The sequence below is a fragment of the Prionailurus viverrinus genome, chromosome C1, assembly GCF_022837055.1.
Source record: "Prionailurus viverrinus isolate Anna chromosome C1, UM_Priviv_1.0, whole genome shotgun sequence".
In the NCBI taxonomy this organism is placed as follows: Eukaryota; Metazoa; Chordata; class Mammalia; order Carnivora; family Felidae; genus Prionailurus; species Prionailurus viverrinus.
This window is the reverse complement of record NC_062568.1, coordinates 115,867,618-115,886,793: the sequence shown is the minus strand read 5'-3', so window position 1 is coordinate 115,886,793 and position 19,176 is coordinate 115,867,618. Positions and strand designations below refer to the sequence as shown.

Below are 19,176 nucleotides of genomic sequence, written 5' to 3'. Positions count from 1 at the left end.
GTTGTTGATTTTAGCCATTCTGACAGGTATGAGGTGGTATCTCATTGTGGTTTTGATGTGTATTTCCCTGATGATGACAGGTGTTGAGCATCTTTTAATGAGTCTGTTAGCCATCTGGATGTCTTCTTTGGAAAAGTGTCTATTCATGTCTTCTGCCTACTTCTTCACTGGATTATTTGTTTGGGTGTTGAGTTTGATAAGTTCTTTATAGATTTTGGATGCTGACCCTTTATCAGATATGTCATTTGCAAGTATCTTCTCCCATTTCATCAGTTGCCTTTAAGTTTTGTTGATTGTTTCCTTCACCATGCAGAAGCTTTTTATCTTGATAAGTCTCAATAGTTCATGTTTGCTTTCGTTTTCCTTGCCTCTGGAGACATGTCTAATGAGAAGTTGCTGTGGCTGAGGTCAAAGAGGTTGCTGCCTGTGTTCTCCTCTGGATTTGGAAGGTTTCCTGTCTTACATTAAGGTCTTTCACCCATTTTGAATTTATTTTTGTGTATGGTGTAAGAAAATGGTCTAGTTTCATTCTTCTGTGTGTCACTGTCTAGTTTTCCCAGAACCATTTGTTGAAGAGACTTTTTTCCATTGGATATTCTTTCCTGCTTTGTCAAAGATTAGTTGGCCGTACATTTGTGGGTCCATTTATGTATATTCTGTTCCATTGATCTATGTGTCTGTTTTTGTGCTAGCACCATGCTGTCTTGATTATTACAGCTTTAAGCCCAGAATTTTGATGGCTCCAGCTTTGGTTTTCTCTTTTAACATTACTTTAGCTATTCAGGGTCTTTTCTAGATCCATAAAAATTTATGAATTGTTTGTTATATCTTGGTGAAGAATGCTGATGTTATTTTGATAGGGATTGCATTGCATGTGTAGATTGCTTTGGGTATCATAGACATTTTAACAATATTTGTTCTTCCAATCCATTAGCATGGAATGTTTTTCCAGTTCTTTGTGTCCTTTTCAATTTCTTTCATAAGCATTGTATAGTGTGCAGTGTACAGATCTTTTACCTCTTTGGTTAGGTTTTTTTTTTTTAAGTTTATTTATTTTGGGGGGAGAGAGAGAGAGTGGGGTAGGGAAGATAGAAAGGGAGAGAGAGAATCCCAAGCAGGCTCCATACTGTTAGCATGGATCTCAATGCAGGGCTCAACCTCATGAACCGTGAGATCCTGATCTGAGCCAAATCAAGAGTCAGTAGCTCAAACAACTGAGCCACCCAGGAGCCCCTGATTAGATTTATTCCTAGGTATCTTATGGTTTTTGTGCAATTGTAAATGGGATCAATTCCTTGATTTCTCTTTCTGCTGTTTCATTATTGGTATATAGAAATGCAACAGATTTCTGTATGTTGATTTTATATTGTGCAACTTTGCTGAGTTCATGTATCAGTTGTAGCAGTTTTTTGGTGGAGTCTTTTGGGTTTTCCACATAGGGTATCGTGTTGTCTGTGAAGAGTGAAAGTTTGACTTCTTTATTGTCAATTTATATGCCTTTTATTTCCTTTTGTTGTGTGATTGCTGAGGTTAGGACTTCTACTACTGTCTTGAACAACAGTGGTGAGAGTGGACAGCTGTGTTCCTGACCTTAAGGGAAAAGTTCTTAGTTTTTCTCCCCTGAGGGTGATATTAACTGTGGGTCTTTCATATATGGCCTTTATGATGTTCAGGTATGTTCCTTCTATCCTTACTTTCTTGAGGGTTTTTATCAAGAAAAGATGCTGTAGTTTGTCAAATGATTTTTCTGCATCTATTGAGAGGATTATGTCGTTCTTATCATTTATTTAAAATTTTTTTTACATTTTTTACATTTATTTATTTTTGAGAAACAAAGTGAGACAAAGTGTGAGCAGGGGAGGGGCAGAGAAAGAAGGAGACACAGAATCTGAAGCAGGCTCCAGGCTCTGAGCAAGCGGTCAGCACAGAGCCTGATGCAGGGCTCCAACCCACAAACTGTGAGATCATGACCTGAGCCGAAGTCGGACGCTCAACCGACTGAGCCACCCAGGTGCCCCTTATCATTTCTTTCATTAATGTTGTATATCATGTTGATTGATTTGATGATATTGAACCAGCCCTGCAGCCCAGGAATAAATCCCACTTGATTGTGATGAATAATTCTTTTAATGTATTGTTGGATTTGATTTGCTATATCTTTTTTTTAAGATCATTTATTTATTTTGAGAGGGGGAGGGGCAGAGAGAGAGAGAGAGAGAGAGAGAGAGAGAGAAAGAGACCTCAAGCAGGCTCTGTACTGTCAGTGTAGAGCCTAATGTGGGGCTCAATCTCACAAACTGTGAGATCATGACCTGAGATGAAACCACGAGTAGGACACTTAACTGACTGAGTCACCCAGGTACCTTAATTTGCTAGTATCTTATTGAGAATGTTTGCATCCAAGTTTGACAGGGTAATTGTTCTGTAATTCTTTTTAGTGGGGTCTTTCATTTTGGAATCAAGGTAATGCTGGCCTCAGAGAATGGGTGTGCAAGTTTTCCTTCCATTTCTATTTGTTTGGAATGGTTTCAAAATAATAGATGTTAACTCTTCTTTACATGTTTGATAGAATTCGCCTGGGAAGTTATCCAGCCCTGGACTCTGGTTCGTTGGGAGATTTTTGACGGCTGATTCAATTTCTTTACTGGTTATGGTTCTATTCAAATTTTCTATATCTTCTTGTTTCAGTTTTGGGAGTTTATGTCTTTCTAGGAATTTGTCCATTTTTTCCAGATTGCCCCATTTGTTTGCGTGTAATTGCTCATAATATTCTCTTATTATTGTTTGTATTTCTGCAGTGTTGGTTGTGCTGTCTCCTCCTTTATTCTTCATTTTATTTATTTGGGTCCTTTCCTGTTTCTTTCTGATAAGTCTGGCTAGGGGCTTATCAACTTTGTTAATTCTTTCAAAGAACCAGTCTCTAGTTTCATTGATCGGTTCTTCTGTCTTTTGCTTTTTGTTTTTCTCCTGCGATATCATTGATTTCTGCTCTAATCTTTATTATTTCACTTCTTCTGATGGTTTTGGCCTTTATTTGCTGTTCTTTTTCCACCTCATTTAGGTATTAGGTTAGGTTGTGTATTTGAGACATTTTTTCTTTTGTAGGAAGGCCTGGATTGCTATACACCTCTCTTATGACTGCCTTTGCTGCATCCTAAAGGTTTTGGACTGTCGTGTTTTCATTTTCATTGGCTTCCATGTACTTTTTAATTTCTTCTTTAATTTCTTGTTTAAACCATTCATTCTTTAGTAGGATGTTCTTTAACCTCCAAGTATTTGTGTTCTTTTCAAATTTTTTCTTGTGAGACCATTATTCTTTTCTAAGGTATTATCTTCCCATGCAGCAAGGGTATAAATTTCCCTCTAAGTACTGCTTTAGTTGCATTTCCCAAATTTTTACGTGTTGTGTTTTAATTTTTAATTTTCATTCTATTCAAAATACTTTATAATTTTCCCTTTGAATGTTTTTTCAACCCATGGGTTATATGAAGTATGTTTATAAATATTTGAGGTTATTACTGATAACTTTTTATTATTGATTTGTAATTTAATTCCATTTTTTGTCAGAGATTATACTTTGTATGACTTGAATCTTTATAAAAGAGTGTGTATCATATTGTTTTGGGTGGTATGTTCTACAAAGGTCAGTTAGGAAATGTTGGATAATGTTGTTTAAATCTTCTCTATCTTTAATAATTTTCTGTCCACTTGTCTATCAAGTGTTGAGAGGGGCATTGAAATTTCCACTTATAATTATGCATTTGGAAATTTTTCTTTGAAGTTCTATCAGTGTTTCAACAAATTTGAAGATTTGTTATTATGTGCATAAATTTTTAGAATTGCTATGTCCTCTTGATGGATTGGCTTCTTTATCATTTTCAAATGACCCTTTTTAACTCTGGTAATATTCTTTGAAATGTAGTGTGTTTTGTATTAATATATTTACTCTAGCTTTCTTTTGATTGATGTTAGCATAGTTTATCATTTTATATTCTTTTAACTTTTAACCTATTTGTGCCTTCATGTTTAATTCTTTTTTTAAAAAAATGTTTATTTATGTATTTTGAGAGAGAGGAAGAGGGAGAGGGGGAGGGAGAGGGAGAGAGAGAGAGAGATAGCATGAGTGAGAGGAGGGGAAGAGAGAGAGGAGAGAGAGAATCCCAAGCAAGCTCTGCACCAACAGCACAGAGCCCAACCTGGGGCTCAATCTCATGAACTGTGAGATAATGACATGAGCTGAAATCAAGGGTCAGCCACTTAACCGACTGAGCCACCTTAGGACCTCTGTGCCTTCATGTTTAAAGTAGATTTGTTATAGGTGGCATGTAATTGAGTAGGGTCTTTTTCCCTTCCACACTGACATTCTGTACTTTTAATTGGTGTGTTTATAACATATGTTATTTTGCTGAGTGAGAAATTACCACAGACAGCAATTTAAATCAACACAAATGTATAATCTCATAGTTTACATGGGTCACTGGTCTGGTACATCCCACAAGGCTGACATTAAGGTCCCAGTAGATTGCATCCTTATCTGGAAACTTGATTATGGAAAGATCCACTTCCAAGCTCCCTCAAGTTGTTGGCACAATTGAGTTCCTAAATGCTGTATGATTGAGGTTCTCTTTTTCTTACTTATGATCAGGGACCACTCTCAGCTCCTTGAGGCCACTCTCAGGTCCTTGCCATGTGGCACTTTCCTCAACATGGAAGTTTGCTTCTTCAAGACCAATGGAGGGCATCTGCTATAGCTTTGAGTCTTTCTGACTTTTTCTGTTTCTGATCTTGTTTTAAAAGTGTTTACCCATAATCAAGGGGAGGGAATTATACAAGGTATGTATAATAGGAGTCAGGAATCTTGGGGGCTAAGATTCTGCCTACCATAGACTATTTAACTTAATACAGTTATTGACATGGTTGGATTTAAATTTGTCATCTTGATGTTTTCTATTTGTCCCATCTGTTTTGTTGTTGTTGTTACCTTTTCCCTTATTTTTATGACTCCTTTTGGATTGAGCATGTTTTATAATTTCATTTTATTTACTTTGTTGACTTATTATTCATAATTCTTTGTTGTGGTATTTTAATAGTTTGAGGATTATATCTTTATCCATCTTTAACTTAGTCTATCTTCAAGTGATGTTATATATATCATTTTACATATGGCATAAGAATATTATAACAGGATACTCCCATTTCTGCCTCTTGGCCATTGTGCTTTTGTTATATAATTAACTTCTTCATATATTATGAGCCCTATATTACTGTTTTCCCCCTAAACATTGTTATCTTTAAAAAAATGTAAATAATGAGACAAAATTTTTTACATATGTAATGACCATTTCCAGTGTTCTTCATGCTGTTGTCTATGTCTAGATTTCTATCTGGTATCATTTCCTTCTGCTTATGGTGCAGATCTGTTGGCGATGAATTCTTTTCAGATTGTGATTGTGCATGTCTGTGAAAGCCTTTATTTTCCCTTCATATTTGAAAGATATTTTTGCTGGCTTAAGAATTCTGTGGATAGGTTTTTTAGTTTTTTGTTTTTGTTTTTGGCAGTACTTTAAAGATGATAATCCACTGCCTTTTAGTTTGACTTGATTGTTCCAGTGAGAAATCTCCTGTCATCCTTATCTTTGCTCTACTCTGCATTATGTGTCTTTTTCTCTGGCTGCTTTTAATTTTTTTCTCTTTTTTACTGCCTTTAAGCAATTTAATTATGATGTGTCTTGGTTTGGTTTTCTTCACATTTCTTATATTTTGGGGCTTTTTGGATCTGTAGATTTATAGCTTTGATCATGTTTGTAAACTTTTTTGGCCATTATCTTCAAGTATTTTTTTTCTGTATCCCTTGCCTTCAGGAGTCCCAACTACATATATGTTTGGGATCTCGAAGTTGTTCCACAACTCAATCATTTACTGTTATTTTTTTTCCTCTGTGTATTTTATTTAGAATAATTTGTATTGCTATGTCTTTAGGTTTACTAATCTTTTTCTCTGCAATGTCTCCTCTATTGTCAACTCATTTAAATGTATTTTTCTTCACAACCATTGTTGTTTTCACCTTTAGAAGTTCAATTTTGGTCTTTTATATCTCCATGTCTCTACATACTTAATCTTTCCTCTAATATATGGAAACTAGTTATAATACCTTTTCCCCAACTTTATTTATTGAGGGATAATTGACAAAATAATTGTATATATTAAAATTATACAACATGATGATTTTATACACACACATACATACACACACAGTGGAATAATAACCAAAATCAAGATAATTAATACACCATCTTGGGGCGCCTGGGTGGCGCAGTCGGTTAAGCGTCCGACTTCAGCCAGGTCACGATCTCGCGGTCCGTGAGTTTGAGCCCCGCGTCAGGCTCTGGGCTGATGGCTCGGAGCCTGGAGCCTGTTTCCGATTCTGTGTCTCCCTCTCTCTCTGCCCCTCCCCCGTTCATGCTCTGTCTCTCTCTGTCCCAAAAATAAATAAACGTTGAAAAAAAAAATTAAAAAAAAAAATACACCGTCTTCTAACATAGTTGAGTCTTTTTTTTTTTTGTTATGTAGTGAGAATACTTAACATCTACTCTCAGCAACTTTCAAGTATACGGAATACTGTATTATTGGGCCATCGTTGGAAAAATGTCAATTCAGGTCATTTGTCTATTTTTTTTTAAATTTTTTTTCAACGTTTATTTATTTTTGGGACAGAGAGAGACAGAGCATGAATGCGGGAGGGGGCAGAGAGAGGGAGACACAGAATCGGAAACAGGCTCCAGGCTCTGAGCCATCAGCCCAGAGCCTGACGCGGGGCTCGAACTCACGGACCGTGAGATCGTGACCTGGCTGAAGTCGGACGCTTAACCGACTGCGCCACCCAGGCACCCCCATTTGTCTATTTTTTAATTACGTTATTTACTTTTTTGCTATTTAGTTGTATGAGTATATATGTGTGTGTGTGTGTGTGTGTGTGTGTGTGTGTGTGTGTGTGTGTATTAGATATTACCTCCTTAACAGACCTGGTTTGCAAATATTTTCTCCTTAACAGACCTGGTTTGGAAGTATTTTCTCCCATTCTGTAGGTTGCCATTTCAAGTTATTATTTCATTTGCTTTCCTGAAGCTTTTAAAATTTGATATGGTCCTACTTATTTATTTTAGCTTTTGTTACCTATGCCTTTGGAGTCCTATCCAAAAGATCATAGTCAAGACATATGTCAAAGAGCCTTTTCCTATGTTTTCTTCTAGGAATTCTAGTTTCAGGTCTTACATTTAAATTTTAATCCATTCTGAGTTTTTTTTTTTTTTTTTTTTTTTTTTTTTTTTTTTTTTTTGAGAGAGTGCACACATGAGTTGGGGAGGGGCAGAGGGAGAGGGAGAAAGAGAATCTGAAGCAGGCTCCATGCCCAGCACAGAACCCAATGTGGGGCTTAATCTCATGACTGTGAGATCATGACCTGAACCGAACTCAAGAGTTGAACATTTAACCAACTGAGCTACCCAGGACCCCTGAGTTAATTTTGTTGATTAGTATAAAATAGGATCCAGTTTCCTTTCTTTGTATGTGGCTATCCTATTTTTCAATATCATTTATTCAACAGACTACACTTTTTCCTTTGTGTGTTCTTGCCCCCTTGTCAAAGACTAGTTGACCATATATGTATGAGTTTACTTCTGGGCTCCCTGTTCTGTTCCATTGTTATATGTGCTTGTTTTTATGTGAGTATCATACTGTTTTGATTACTGTATCTTTGTAATATGGTTTGAAATCAGGATGTGTGATGCCTCTATCTTTGTTTCCCTTTCTCAAGATTGCCTTAGTTTTTAGAGATTTTTGTGGTTCTGTACAAATTTTAGGATTATTTCTATTTTTTGTGAAAAATGCCATTGGAATTTTGATACAGATTGCATTGACTTTGTAGATTGATTTGGGTAATATGTACATTTTAACACTGTTATTTCTTCTTAATTTAAAAACATTTTTTTTAATGTTTATTTATTTTTGAGAGAGACAGGGACAGAATGCAAGTGGTTAGGGGCAGAGAGAGAGGGACACACAGAATCCGAAGCAGGCTCCAGGCTCCGAGCTGTCAGCACAGAGCCTGATGCAGGGCTCAAACTCACAAACTGTGAGATCATGACCTGGGCCAAAGTCGGACACTCAACCGACTGAGCCACCCAGGCGCCTCAACACTATTATTTCTTCTAACCCATGAATGCAGGATAACTTCCATTAATTTGTGACTTCCTCATTTGTTTTCATCAGTGTCTTATAGTTTTTGGTGTATATCTCTTTCACTTCCTTGTTTAAATTTATTCTGAAGTATATTATTGTTTTTTTGATGCTATTTTAAATGGGATTGCTTTCTTAATTTTTCTTTCAGATAGTTTATTGTTAGTGTATAGAAATGCAACTGACTTTTGTATAATGATTTTATATCCTGCAAATTTACTGAATTCATTTATTAGTTGTAATGTTTTTTTGGTGGAGCCTTTAGAATTTTCCATACATTAGATTATGCCATCTGCAAACAGATAATTTTCCTGCTTCTTTTCTGATTCATATGCCTTTATTTCTTTCTCTTGCCTAATTGCTGTGGCTAGGACTTCCAGTACTTCATTGACTTGACAATAGTGAGCCTCCACGTCTTGTCTCTGATCTTAGAGGAAAGGCTTTTAACTTTTTACCATTGAGCATGATGTTGGCTGTGGGCTTGTCATATATGGCCTTTATTATGTTGAGGTACATTCCTACTGTACCTAATTTGTTGAGAGTTTGTATCATAAAAGAATGTTGAATTTTTTAAATGCTTTTTCTGCTTCTATTAAGACAATCATGTGATTTTTATTCCTCATTTTGCTAATATGGTGTATCACATTGACTTATTTGCATGTGTTAAACCATCCTTACATCCTTGAGATAAATCCCACTTGATCATGGTGTATAATCCTTTTAATGTGCTCTTAAATTTGGTTTGCTACCATTTCATTGAGGATTTTTGCATCTATGTTTATCAGGGATATTGGCTTATAATTTTCTTGTCTTGTAGGTCCTTGTCTGACTTAGTATCAGGGTAATGCTGACCTTATAAAATTAATTTGGAAATGTTTCTTCCTCTTCAATTATTTGGGAAGAGTTTGAGAAGGATTGGTATTAATTCTTCTTTAAATATATATTTTAATTGGAGAATTCACCAGTGAACCATTTGGGCTTTTATCATTGGGAGATTTTTGATTACTGACTCAGTCTCCTTACTTGTTATTGGCCTATTCAGGTTTTCTATCATTGCATGGTTCAATCTTGGTAGCTTGTATGTTCCCAGAAATTTATCCTTTTCTTCTAGGTTATCTAATTTGTTGTTGGTAATTGTTCATAGTGTCTCTTATGGTCTTTTGTATTTCTGTTGTCAGTGTAATGTCTCCTCTTTCATTTATAATTATTATTTATGTCATGTCTTTTTTATTCCATGGTGAGCCTAGCTAAGGGTTTGTCAATTTTGTTTATGTTTTCAAAAACCCGACATTTAGTTTCATTGATTTCTATTTTTCTAGTCTCTACTTCATTTATTTCTGCTCTAATTTTATTATTTTCTTCCTTCTAACTTTGGGCTTTGTTCTTCTTTTTCTAGTTCCTTGAGGTATAAGTGAGGTTGTATATTTAGTATCTTTTTTGTTTCTTAATGTAGGTATTAATCACTATAAACTTTCCTCTTAGAACTGCTTTTGCTCTACCCCATAAGTTTTGATATGTTGTGTTTCCATTTTCATTTGTTTTAAGATTTTTTTTCATTTCTTTTTTGACTAGTTGGCAGGTCAGGATTGTTTTTGCTTAATTTCTACATGTTGGAAATTCTCCAGTTTTCCTTCTGTTATTGATTTCTAGTGGGCAGAAAAGACGTTTGGTATGATTTTGGTCATCTTAAATTAGTTATCACTTTTTTGTGACCTCTCCATATCCTGGAGAATGTTCTGCATATGGTTGAGAAGAATGTGTATTCTGCTGCTGTTGGATGGAATCTTGTGTATATATCTGTTGGGTCCAACTTGTAGTTTAAGTCCATTATTTCCATATTGATTTTCTGTCTGGATGATCTATCAATTTTTGAAAGTGGGGTATTTAAGTTCCCTATTATTATTGCATTGCTGTTTGTTTTTGCCTTCAGATTTGTTTATTATTGTTGAATGTAGTTAGGTACTCTGATATAGGATGCATGTATTTTATAATTGTTACATCCTTTTGATGATTTGCCCCTTTATCATCACATAACGACCTTCTTTGTTTCTTGTTACAACTTTTAACTTAAAGTCTATTTTGTCTGATACAAGTATAGCTACCCCTGCTCTTTTTTGGTTTCCGTTTGCATGGGCTATCTTTTTCCATTCCTTCACTTTTTGGCTATGAGTGTCCTTAAAGCTTAAGTGAGTCTCTTACAGGCAGCATATCAATGGGTCTTTTATTTTATTTTTTTTTTGCATTCAGCCACTCTGTGTCTTTTAATTAGAGAATTTAAACCATTTACATTTGGAATGATTATTGATATGAAAGCACTTACTATCACCATTTTGTTAATTGTTTTCAATTATTTTGTAGTTCTTTTTCTTCTTCTCATCTCTCTTTGTGAATTGATGATTTTTTAATAATGATTCTCTTCTATTATTTGTGTATCTACTATGGGTTTTTCTTTGTGATTACTATGAAGCTTATATAAAACATGTAATGTTTATAACAGTCTATTTTAAGCTGACAGCTTTACTTCATTTGCATAAAAAAGTTCTACACATTTATTTGCCTCCCCCATTTTATGTTTTTGGTGCCCAATTTACATCTTTTTATATGGTGTATCCACACAATATAAATTAACAGATATTTTTTTCAACAGTTCTGTCTTTTAACTTACATACTAGAGTTCAATGTGGTTTACATATTTTTCAGTTCCAGAACTTCTGTTCGGTTATTTTTTATTATTTTTATCTTGTTGTTGAACTTCTTGTTTTTTCATGATTGTTTTCCTGAGTTCATTGACTTGTCTACATTCCCTTGAATCTCTCTGAGCTTCCTTAAAATAATTATTTTGGATTGTTTTTCAGGTAACTCAAATTTCTGTTTCTTTGGGATTATTTACTGGAAAGATTTTGTGTTCTTTTGGTGATGTCAAGTTTTGATGTTCTTTGTCTACTAATTCTATACCATTTCTGGGTCAGTTTCAATTGATTAATTTCCTTTTCATTATGAATTGTATTTTACTACTTTTTAAAAAAAGTTTATTTATTTATTTTGAGAGAGGGAGAGTGCACACATGTGCATGAGTGGGGTAGGGATGGAGAGAGAAAGGGGGAAAGACAGAATTCCAAGCAGGCTCCACACTGTGACTGCAGATCCTGATGTGGGGCTCAAACTCACAAACCATGAGATCATACCCTGAGCCAAAATCAAGAGTTGGACATTTAACCGGCTGAACCACACAGGGGCCCATGTATTTTCCTGCTTCTTTGCATTACTACTTATTTTTTTTTATTAAATTCCACATATTGTGGATTATACCTTCTTGGGTACCAAATATCATTTCATTCCTATAAATATTCTTTGGCTTTGTTCATTGACTCAATTATGTTACTTGCAAACAGTTGATCCTTTTAGGTCTTGCTTTTTAAGCTTTTTTTTTTTTTTTTTTTTTTGCAGGATCAAAACAGGATTAGTTTAGGGCTAATTTTTCCCATAATTGAGGCAAAACCATTCTAAGTATACTACTTGATTTCCCATGAATTAGGCGATTTTCCACTGTTGCTGGTGGGTACAAACACTATGCCTATCCCTGTGTGAGTTCCAGGACTGTTCTCTTTAATCCTTCCAGATATTTCTTTTCCTAGCCTCATCTAATTTCTTCACATGCATGAGTTTATTGTTTTCAGCTGAATACTCAAAGAGATCTGTAGATCTCAAGAATTCTCCCTCTGTGCATTTCTCTCCTCTCCAGTATTCCTCTCCAGATTCCATGGACTCCCAAGTCCATATTCTCAATTTGGGAACACTGGCCTCAGCCTTGGTACCTCTCACTGTACCATCTGCCAGAAACTTTCCCCAGGCACTAAGCTCATTCTCTTGTTTGTTTCCCATCTCTCCGGGATCACTTTTTTCCTATTGCCTAAGGTCCACTGTATGCAAAGCATTATTTCATATATTTTGTCCTGTTTACAGTAATTTTAGATGGGAGGGTAAATCTGGGCCAGAAGTGAAAGTTCAGTCTGCCTGGATTCAGATCATATACATGATATTCCCTCTGAAAAGAAAATCATTACCCAAATATATGATATTTTTAATAGTTTTTAAGTAATAGGCCAAGTGTATCTATTATACAAATATATTTCCCAGGAATATGTATACAAGTGTGCTAGAAACTGAGTTCCTGAATCAGTAATTTATACAACAGAGGTATTACTTCCACTAGAAACAAACATCAAATCTTCTCACAGTTACCATACTCTTGTCTTAACATCTTGCTTGGAATCACATGAAACAGGTTAAGTTTGGTACCTTCATTTCAACTTTTCCTGTTTTCAGAGTTTTTCTCTTAATACACGGTAACTTATATTCCTGATATTTAGAGGCCTCTGGCCTAGCTATTCCTGGTATACATACCAGATTCTGCCTTGACCTCTCCATCCTACCTCCAGAGCGACTCACCTATAACAGGACTCATTTTTTTGCATTAACTTTTATTAACAAGAAAGACTAGGATAAATGAAGATCAATGGGATTGTCAATAATCAAGAATAGTATCTATAATTTACTGAATATCTACCATGTGCCAGATGTTCTATTATTTTCTCAAATTCTTTTAAAACCACTAACCATGATGAAGGCCTTGGGGAATCAGGGCTTACAGAAGGGCTGCTTACTCAGTTAAGTATTGAAGGATGAGTAGGAATTAGGTGGGATGAGGCACGCAGTGGGGGATCAGGCAGATGTTCCAGAGATAGAGAATGGTATATGAAAGGACTTGGAGGCAAGAAAGAATGTGACTAATTTGAGAATTCCATTTAGATTGGCTGAAGGACATAGAAAGTGCAGACAGGGTGGGGAAGTCAGGGTGAGGGGTGACAGATAAAACCAGAGAGGTAAAATAGATTGCCACGGATTTGTAAATGATACTAAGGAGTTTGGACTTTTTTTTCCTGAGGGCAGTAGAAAATTCTCATTGAACTTTTGGCATATTACCTTGTTACACAGAGGCAAATGGGTTAAAAGAAGTAGAATTGAATTACAGCTGTGTAGATGGAGAAAAGTGTATGTCGGTTTCAAAAATTCAATAATTATTTTTTCATGCCCTTCCTCAGCCATTTATACATTAAACACATATAACGACTGCCTGCTATATACCAGGCATTCTGACTAAATAGTTATTAAACAAGTGAGTATTGAATTATCGTAAGTTAGCTATCATTTATCGAGCACTTATTATATGGCAGATACTGTGTTAAGTGCTTTACATAAACACTGATACTACCTTTAAGTACGTGATGAAACAACTAAAGCTCAAGCATGCTAATGTCATAGTAAATGGCAGAGTCAGGATTTGATCTCAGATCAGTTTGACATCTTGTCAGATTTGGTCATTTACTTAAATGACTATTCTTTCACACATGTAAATTTTGTTTATTATTTTTTCAAATCCAAAGATAGAACAATAAAATATTTTGAACTAAAATATTTTAACTAATTAAATATTTTTTTTCTTTTAATCCACAACACATATGCGAATTGCTCTGGATTTCCATAAAAAAGGTGCCTTTGTTTTGTAGATGAGCAAAATTTTCTATTATCTGTAAAGGAGCATTCAGGCAAAATTTGGGACACTCAGGCCCCAAATAAATTTATTCCCAAGATTTACTTAGATGATGTTGAGGGTTTTTCTTTCTTGTTATGTTTTTTCTCCTTCTGTGTGTATCCTTTGTTAATATTAGTAAATATTAATAAAGGATGTATTTAAAAGGGTAATTTTATTTTGAAATTGGAGAGAGGAAAATTCATGCTGCAATAATGTCAGAGTTTCCAGGAGAATATGTTGTGAAATTGTTTGTCTAAACACATTTTATTTGGGGTTCAGTATGAATTTTCAATAGATGTTTTTTCAGATAAGAAAGCAGTAATTCAAACGCAATTATATAAACAAGAAGATCAGAGAGGAATTATCCTGAAGGGTATAAAATGAACCAAGAGCTTTTAGTCTGGGTCATTATACCATCAGCTCACCAATGCAAAGTAAGGTAGGTGTCTACACTGAAAAGGCTTTGTGAAATGAAATGTTCTTACTTGAATTCTTTCTTCATTTTCATGATTTTAGCCAATACTCAAAAATGGCAAGTGCTAAGTGATAATTTGCTTCAATAGACTCCAAGAATTCTAATTACTGCTCCAAAATTGTTCAATGGTGGTGGAGGTGAGTGAATGACATATATAAAGATATGAAAAACTACATTGACTTAAAGTAAGAGGAACAACTGGTCAGTTCTCTAATGAAGGCTGATTGATGTTCATGGCTTTCTCTAGTTACATTTTGATTTAAACATTTTTATCAGTGTATTAGATCCTGTCAATTACTAATGGTTATGTTTCATGATCATATACTTCTGGGAAAACTTACAGTAAATTCACTTTGGATAGTGTCTAATGTACACACCTGCCTTATAGTATATTTTGGTTTCCAGAAAAATATTGCTTTAGCAAAGTTCTGGATTGCTCATAGGGTGGGCAATTGATTTTTTTTATGGCATAGTAAGGAATTTGGAGACAAAAGATAGGCAAAGGAATTTAGCAGAGTAGAGAGCAATGTGTTTATTAAGAATGAAGGTAGTGAGAGCAAAAAAAGAGGGAGGGAGGAAAAAGGTGGGGTAAATGGCAAAGGAAAGAAGTTACTTTATGTAAGAAAAAATGTTGAAAGTGTAGACAGATGGTCATACCACTGAAAGAGGCATCTCTCATTATTAGGACCTGAAATCATGCCTTCTATTTTTAGGTGCTTAATAAATCACTTATGATGACTTTAAAGAGGCATTTAAGTTGCAGAGATGAGAATCCAGGTGACAATAAAGGAGAAATTATGGCAGATCATATAGGGAGGTATTAACTAATAGTGATTTATATAGTGTTATATAGTTATTAGTCTTTGTTCCATAGCATTCCAAGAGCTTCACACATATTGTTTTATTCTTTTTATGATTTTTAGGAAGGAGCATGTGGAAAAATGAAGGCAAATGATATTAAATTGCTCAGTTACTCATAATTATAATGAAATCTGGAAGCAGAATTCTAGATCACTAACTCTTATAGCTCAGGGAACTGACACTAATTTATCACATAGAATCACAATCTATTTGTGCTGAAAAGACCTTCCTGATCATCTTCTAGTTCTAAGCCTTCCTTTTATAGATGAAGAAACAGGCTCAGAAAGATTCTGTGGGTGAAGTTTTACTATTTGCAATGAAGGGGAAAGAACAATTCTTACTTTTTTTTACACTCACAAAATTATACAGCTACTATTGCTTGTAATTCAGCACTTAAAAAATTATTTATTAAAAAATTTTTTTTCATTTTATTTTATATTTGCAAGAGAGAGAGAGAGACAAAATGTGAGCGAGGGAGGGGGTGGGGGCAGAGAGATGGAAACAGAATCTGAAGTAGGTTCCAAGCTCCACGCTGTCAGCGCAGAGCCTGACCTGGGGCTCGAACCCATGAACCCATGAGATCATGACCCAAGCTGAAGTCGGACACTTAACCAACTGAACCACCCAGGAGCCCCTAAAAATGTTTTTATTCATTTTTGAGAGAGAAGGAATCCAAATGGGGGAGGTGCAGAGAGAAGGGGACAGAGAATCCAAAGTGGGCCCTGTGCTGACAGGAGAGAGTCAGATGTAGGGCTCAAACTCAGGAACCATGAGATCACGGCCTGAGCTGAATGAAGTCTGATGCTTAACCGACTGAGCCACCCAGTAACTCAGCACTTTTAATTTTTCCTTTTGTTAGTTCAGAGTTTTACATTTATAAGAGGAACTCTCAAAACATATACAGTATCCATAATGAATATGGCAACAGTGGGTAAAAGTTCTAAAACAGTGTTTTATCCTACAATTAAAAAAAAAAAAGGTTAGGTTTACTTGTCTCTTTATGTTTTCCAGATGAGAAAATAAGGCCCAGATAGATTAAATATTTTAGTCAATTTCTCATAGATCTATGGGAGATCTTGAAATAGCATTCTGTTTCCTAACTCCAGGACCAATATTCTCACCAGATCACCACAGATCTATTTTATATAGAATCACAGACAGAGCTAATAGTTAAAATATCCGAGTTAATTATTTTTTATGCAAAAACCCAGCAGTTGGCTAGACAGGCAAGAACCATATGATCATGATGGCTGAATATTTTATATCATTCTTAGAGAATCCTCTAAATCTGTGGTTTTAAAATAATGGAACCAATTCTCTACCATAGATAGAGCTCACATTTGTGAAGCACTTGAGAAAACCAGACCCATGAGCCAGAAATTCTTATATTTTCACTCCTTAACTGAAATACCAAAAAATTCCAAAGAATACTTGAATATGCAACATTTTATCCAAAAGAGTTAACCAGAAAACCCTTTTAAATGGGTTACTTCACTTCCTTGTTTATACAGAAGACGTTTTATATAATTTTGTATCTTGGAGTCATGATTTGGACTCTTTCAGAGCACTTAGAACAATGCTTTTATTATTAGTGTTCATACTTCTCTCCTTAGACTGTTAGCCCTTGAAGTCATGGACCATAGCTTATCCATTTTGTATTTCTCATCGTCTGGTTCAAATGCTCAGTATATGTTTATCTAATTTATCTGCTATAAGTCATAATAATATTATCCATCTGCTTAGAATGACCCATCAATATTGAACAGACTCTCCATTAAACAGGTTCTATTGAGATACATATTCTCCTTCTACTTGAGGCACAGTGGACCCTCTGTTATCTTCCAGGTAGTCAAACCTCATTTTATTTTCCCAGCTAACCCACAGTAGATCTGTCCTTGAATGGTATTACTCTCACTATGTCAACCTATATTTTTTGTTTCTATAATTTGTTTTAAGATAGTGCGCTCCATACATTTTCTTAGTAAAATAATTTTTATTTGTCCAACTCCACTTCTTTCAACCATCAGAGAATATTCTCAGGGTTGGAAAGGGGGGGGGTTCTAGATTTCTGGGTTAACCCTTTAACACCGGTTAGAATAACACTAGAATAGTTGGCCCATTCTAGGCTTTCTCTAGCTTCATCTTCCTTGACAGACATTGGATAGAATTGTATGCAAGCTTATTTGCATTGAGATGGCACTACAGTTTGATTATACATTTTCTTGGTTTCTATATGCTTTCTAATTACGACTAGTCTGTTGGCCTTTTAAACTATCGAACCAAAGATTTTAGAAAACTCCTGTTTTGAAAAGCCCCTACTGAGGCCTGTTAAGTCACTTCTTATAATTAGAGGCAGGTATTTAAACTGTTTCTACTGAATGAATTGTTTTATGCTGAGTTGACCTTATGTGTCTGTCACTTTTCTGTTGTGATGTTTCAGGCCTTCCATTTCACTGCCCAGTGTTGTTAAGTGGCACTTGCGAGCAGGACATTTGCTATGTGAGTTCCTACACTATGACGTATATGGCTCATGGCCACATTATAAAGAAAGGTTATTGAGAGTACTAAGTATGTAAAAACACCTAATATAGGGCCTAGGACAAAGTAGGCATTCGATAAATATATATATTTACACACACACACATGCACACACATATGCACACGCACTGTAGCTCTTTCTAAATGTCCCTTCTGAATGTCCTAAAGGATTCATGTAATAGATTCTTTAATTTTGTCTTTGATTTAGCATGACTGCAATCTACATGATGTCCGTGCTTTTTGGCCTGGCATGTGGACAAGCGATGTCTTTTTGTTTTCCAACTGAGTATATGATGCATGTCGAAAGGAAAGAGTGTGCTTATTGCCTAACCATCAACACCACCATCTGTGCTGGATATTGTATGACACGGGTATGTAGTTCATCTCACTTCTTTTAGCTGAAAATTAGATAAACCTAGACTCAGTCCATTTCTATCCAGAAAGGAAATGAGATAAATCACAACCTCATTTTGCAGACCTAACAGTCATTGGCTCCTTAGAGGTAGAGTCCCTAGGTTATAATATACAGACCTATTCCATACAGTTGGTACAGATAATTTTTACAATAGTTTTACTCCCAAAGTTTATTTAAACCTTATCTTGTTCCCACGATCAAGGATAAAAGAGAGGTGTGTGTGTATGTCATTTTTGTCGCTATAGGATTCAGTGTGGATATGCTGAATTGGTATTGGGGAATGGGACTAAGGAATCCTCCCCCAGTCCTATTTGTATCTATGGGATGTAAGCGAATTAACATTTTGCTTCCTCTTCTGTTCTTCCCTCAGGATATCAATGGCAAACTGTTTCTTCCCAAATATGCTCTGTCCCAAGATGTTTGCACCTACAGAGACTTCCTGTACAAGACTGTAGAAATACCAGGATGCCCACACCATGTTACTCCCTATTTCTCCTACCCGGTAGCTGTAAGCTGTAAATGTGGCAAGTGTAATACTGACTATAGCGACTGCATACATGAGGCCATCAAGACAAATGATTGTACCAAACCCCGGAAGTCCGATGTGGTAGGAGTTTCTATCTAACTTCAATAGCAAGGTCACTTGCGGTTCAGTTCAATGTGTTTACCTGGAATACAATTAATAAAATACCAATATGCTTCACAACACACTGTGTACATTTTGAGTACTCTTTCATCCAAACCTATACCCACATATGCATTAGAGAGCTTAGGGGATTTAGAAGAAAAGGTCAATGAAACAGCCTTTTGAGCTCACATAAAGGATGGTTTCCACATGGAAGGGCAGAGAGCAGGTAAAATGGCGAACAGGGATATCAGACACTGAGGAAAGCCAGCCTTGAGCAGGCTTTAAAAAATTTTTTTTTTAAATGTTTTATGTATTCTTGAGAGAAAGAGAGAGCGTGAGTGAGGGAGGGGCACAGCAAGAGAGGGACACAGAATCCGAAGCAGACTCCAGGCTCTGAGCTGTCAGCACAGAGCCCGACATGGGGCTCGAAC

General features: G+C 35.6%; 1 protein-coding gene across 5 annotated transcripts in view; it reads left to right on the top strand.

Moving 5' to 3' along the window:
- TSHB (thyroid stimulating hormone subunit beta) overlaps window positions 1-18,742 on the top strand; it is a 48,636-nt gene extending 29,894 nt beyond the window's left edge. For 3 of the 5 annotated variants that reach the window (XM_047871257.1, XM_047871258.1, XM_047871260.1), the window contains 3 exons: window positions 14,345-14,440; window positions 17,911-18,073; window positions 18,488-18,742. In XM_047871257.1, coding sequence (XP_047727213.1) covers window positions 17,912-18,073; window positions 18,488-18,742 — 417 coding nt within the window. In that variant the 5' untranslated portion in view covers window positions 14,345-14,440; window position 17,911. Of the gene's footprint in view, window positions 1-14,344; window positions 14,441-15,048; window positions 15,121-16,946; window positions 17,010-17,910; window positions 18,074-18,487 lie in introns of those variants that run through there. The other 2 variants (XM_047871259.1, XM_047871261.1) reach the window with 2 other exon arrangements.
- Window positions 18,743-19,176: the final 434 nt, after the last annotated feature.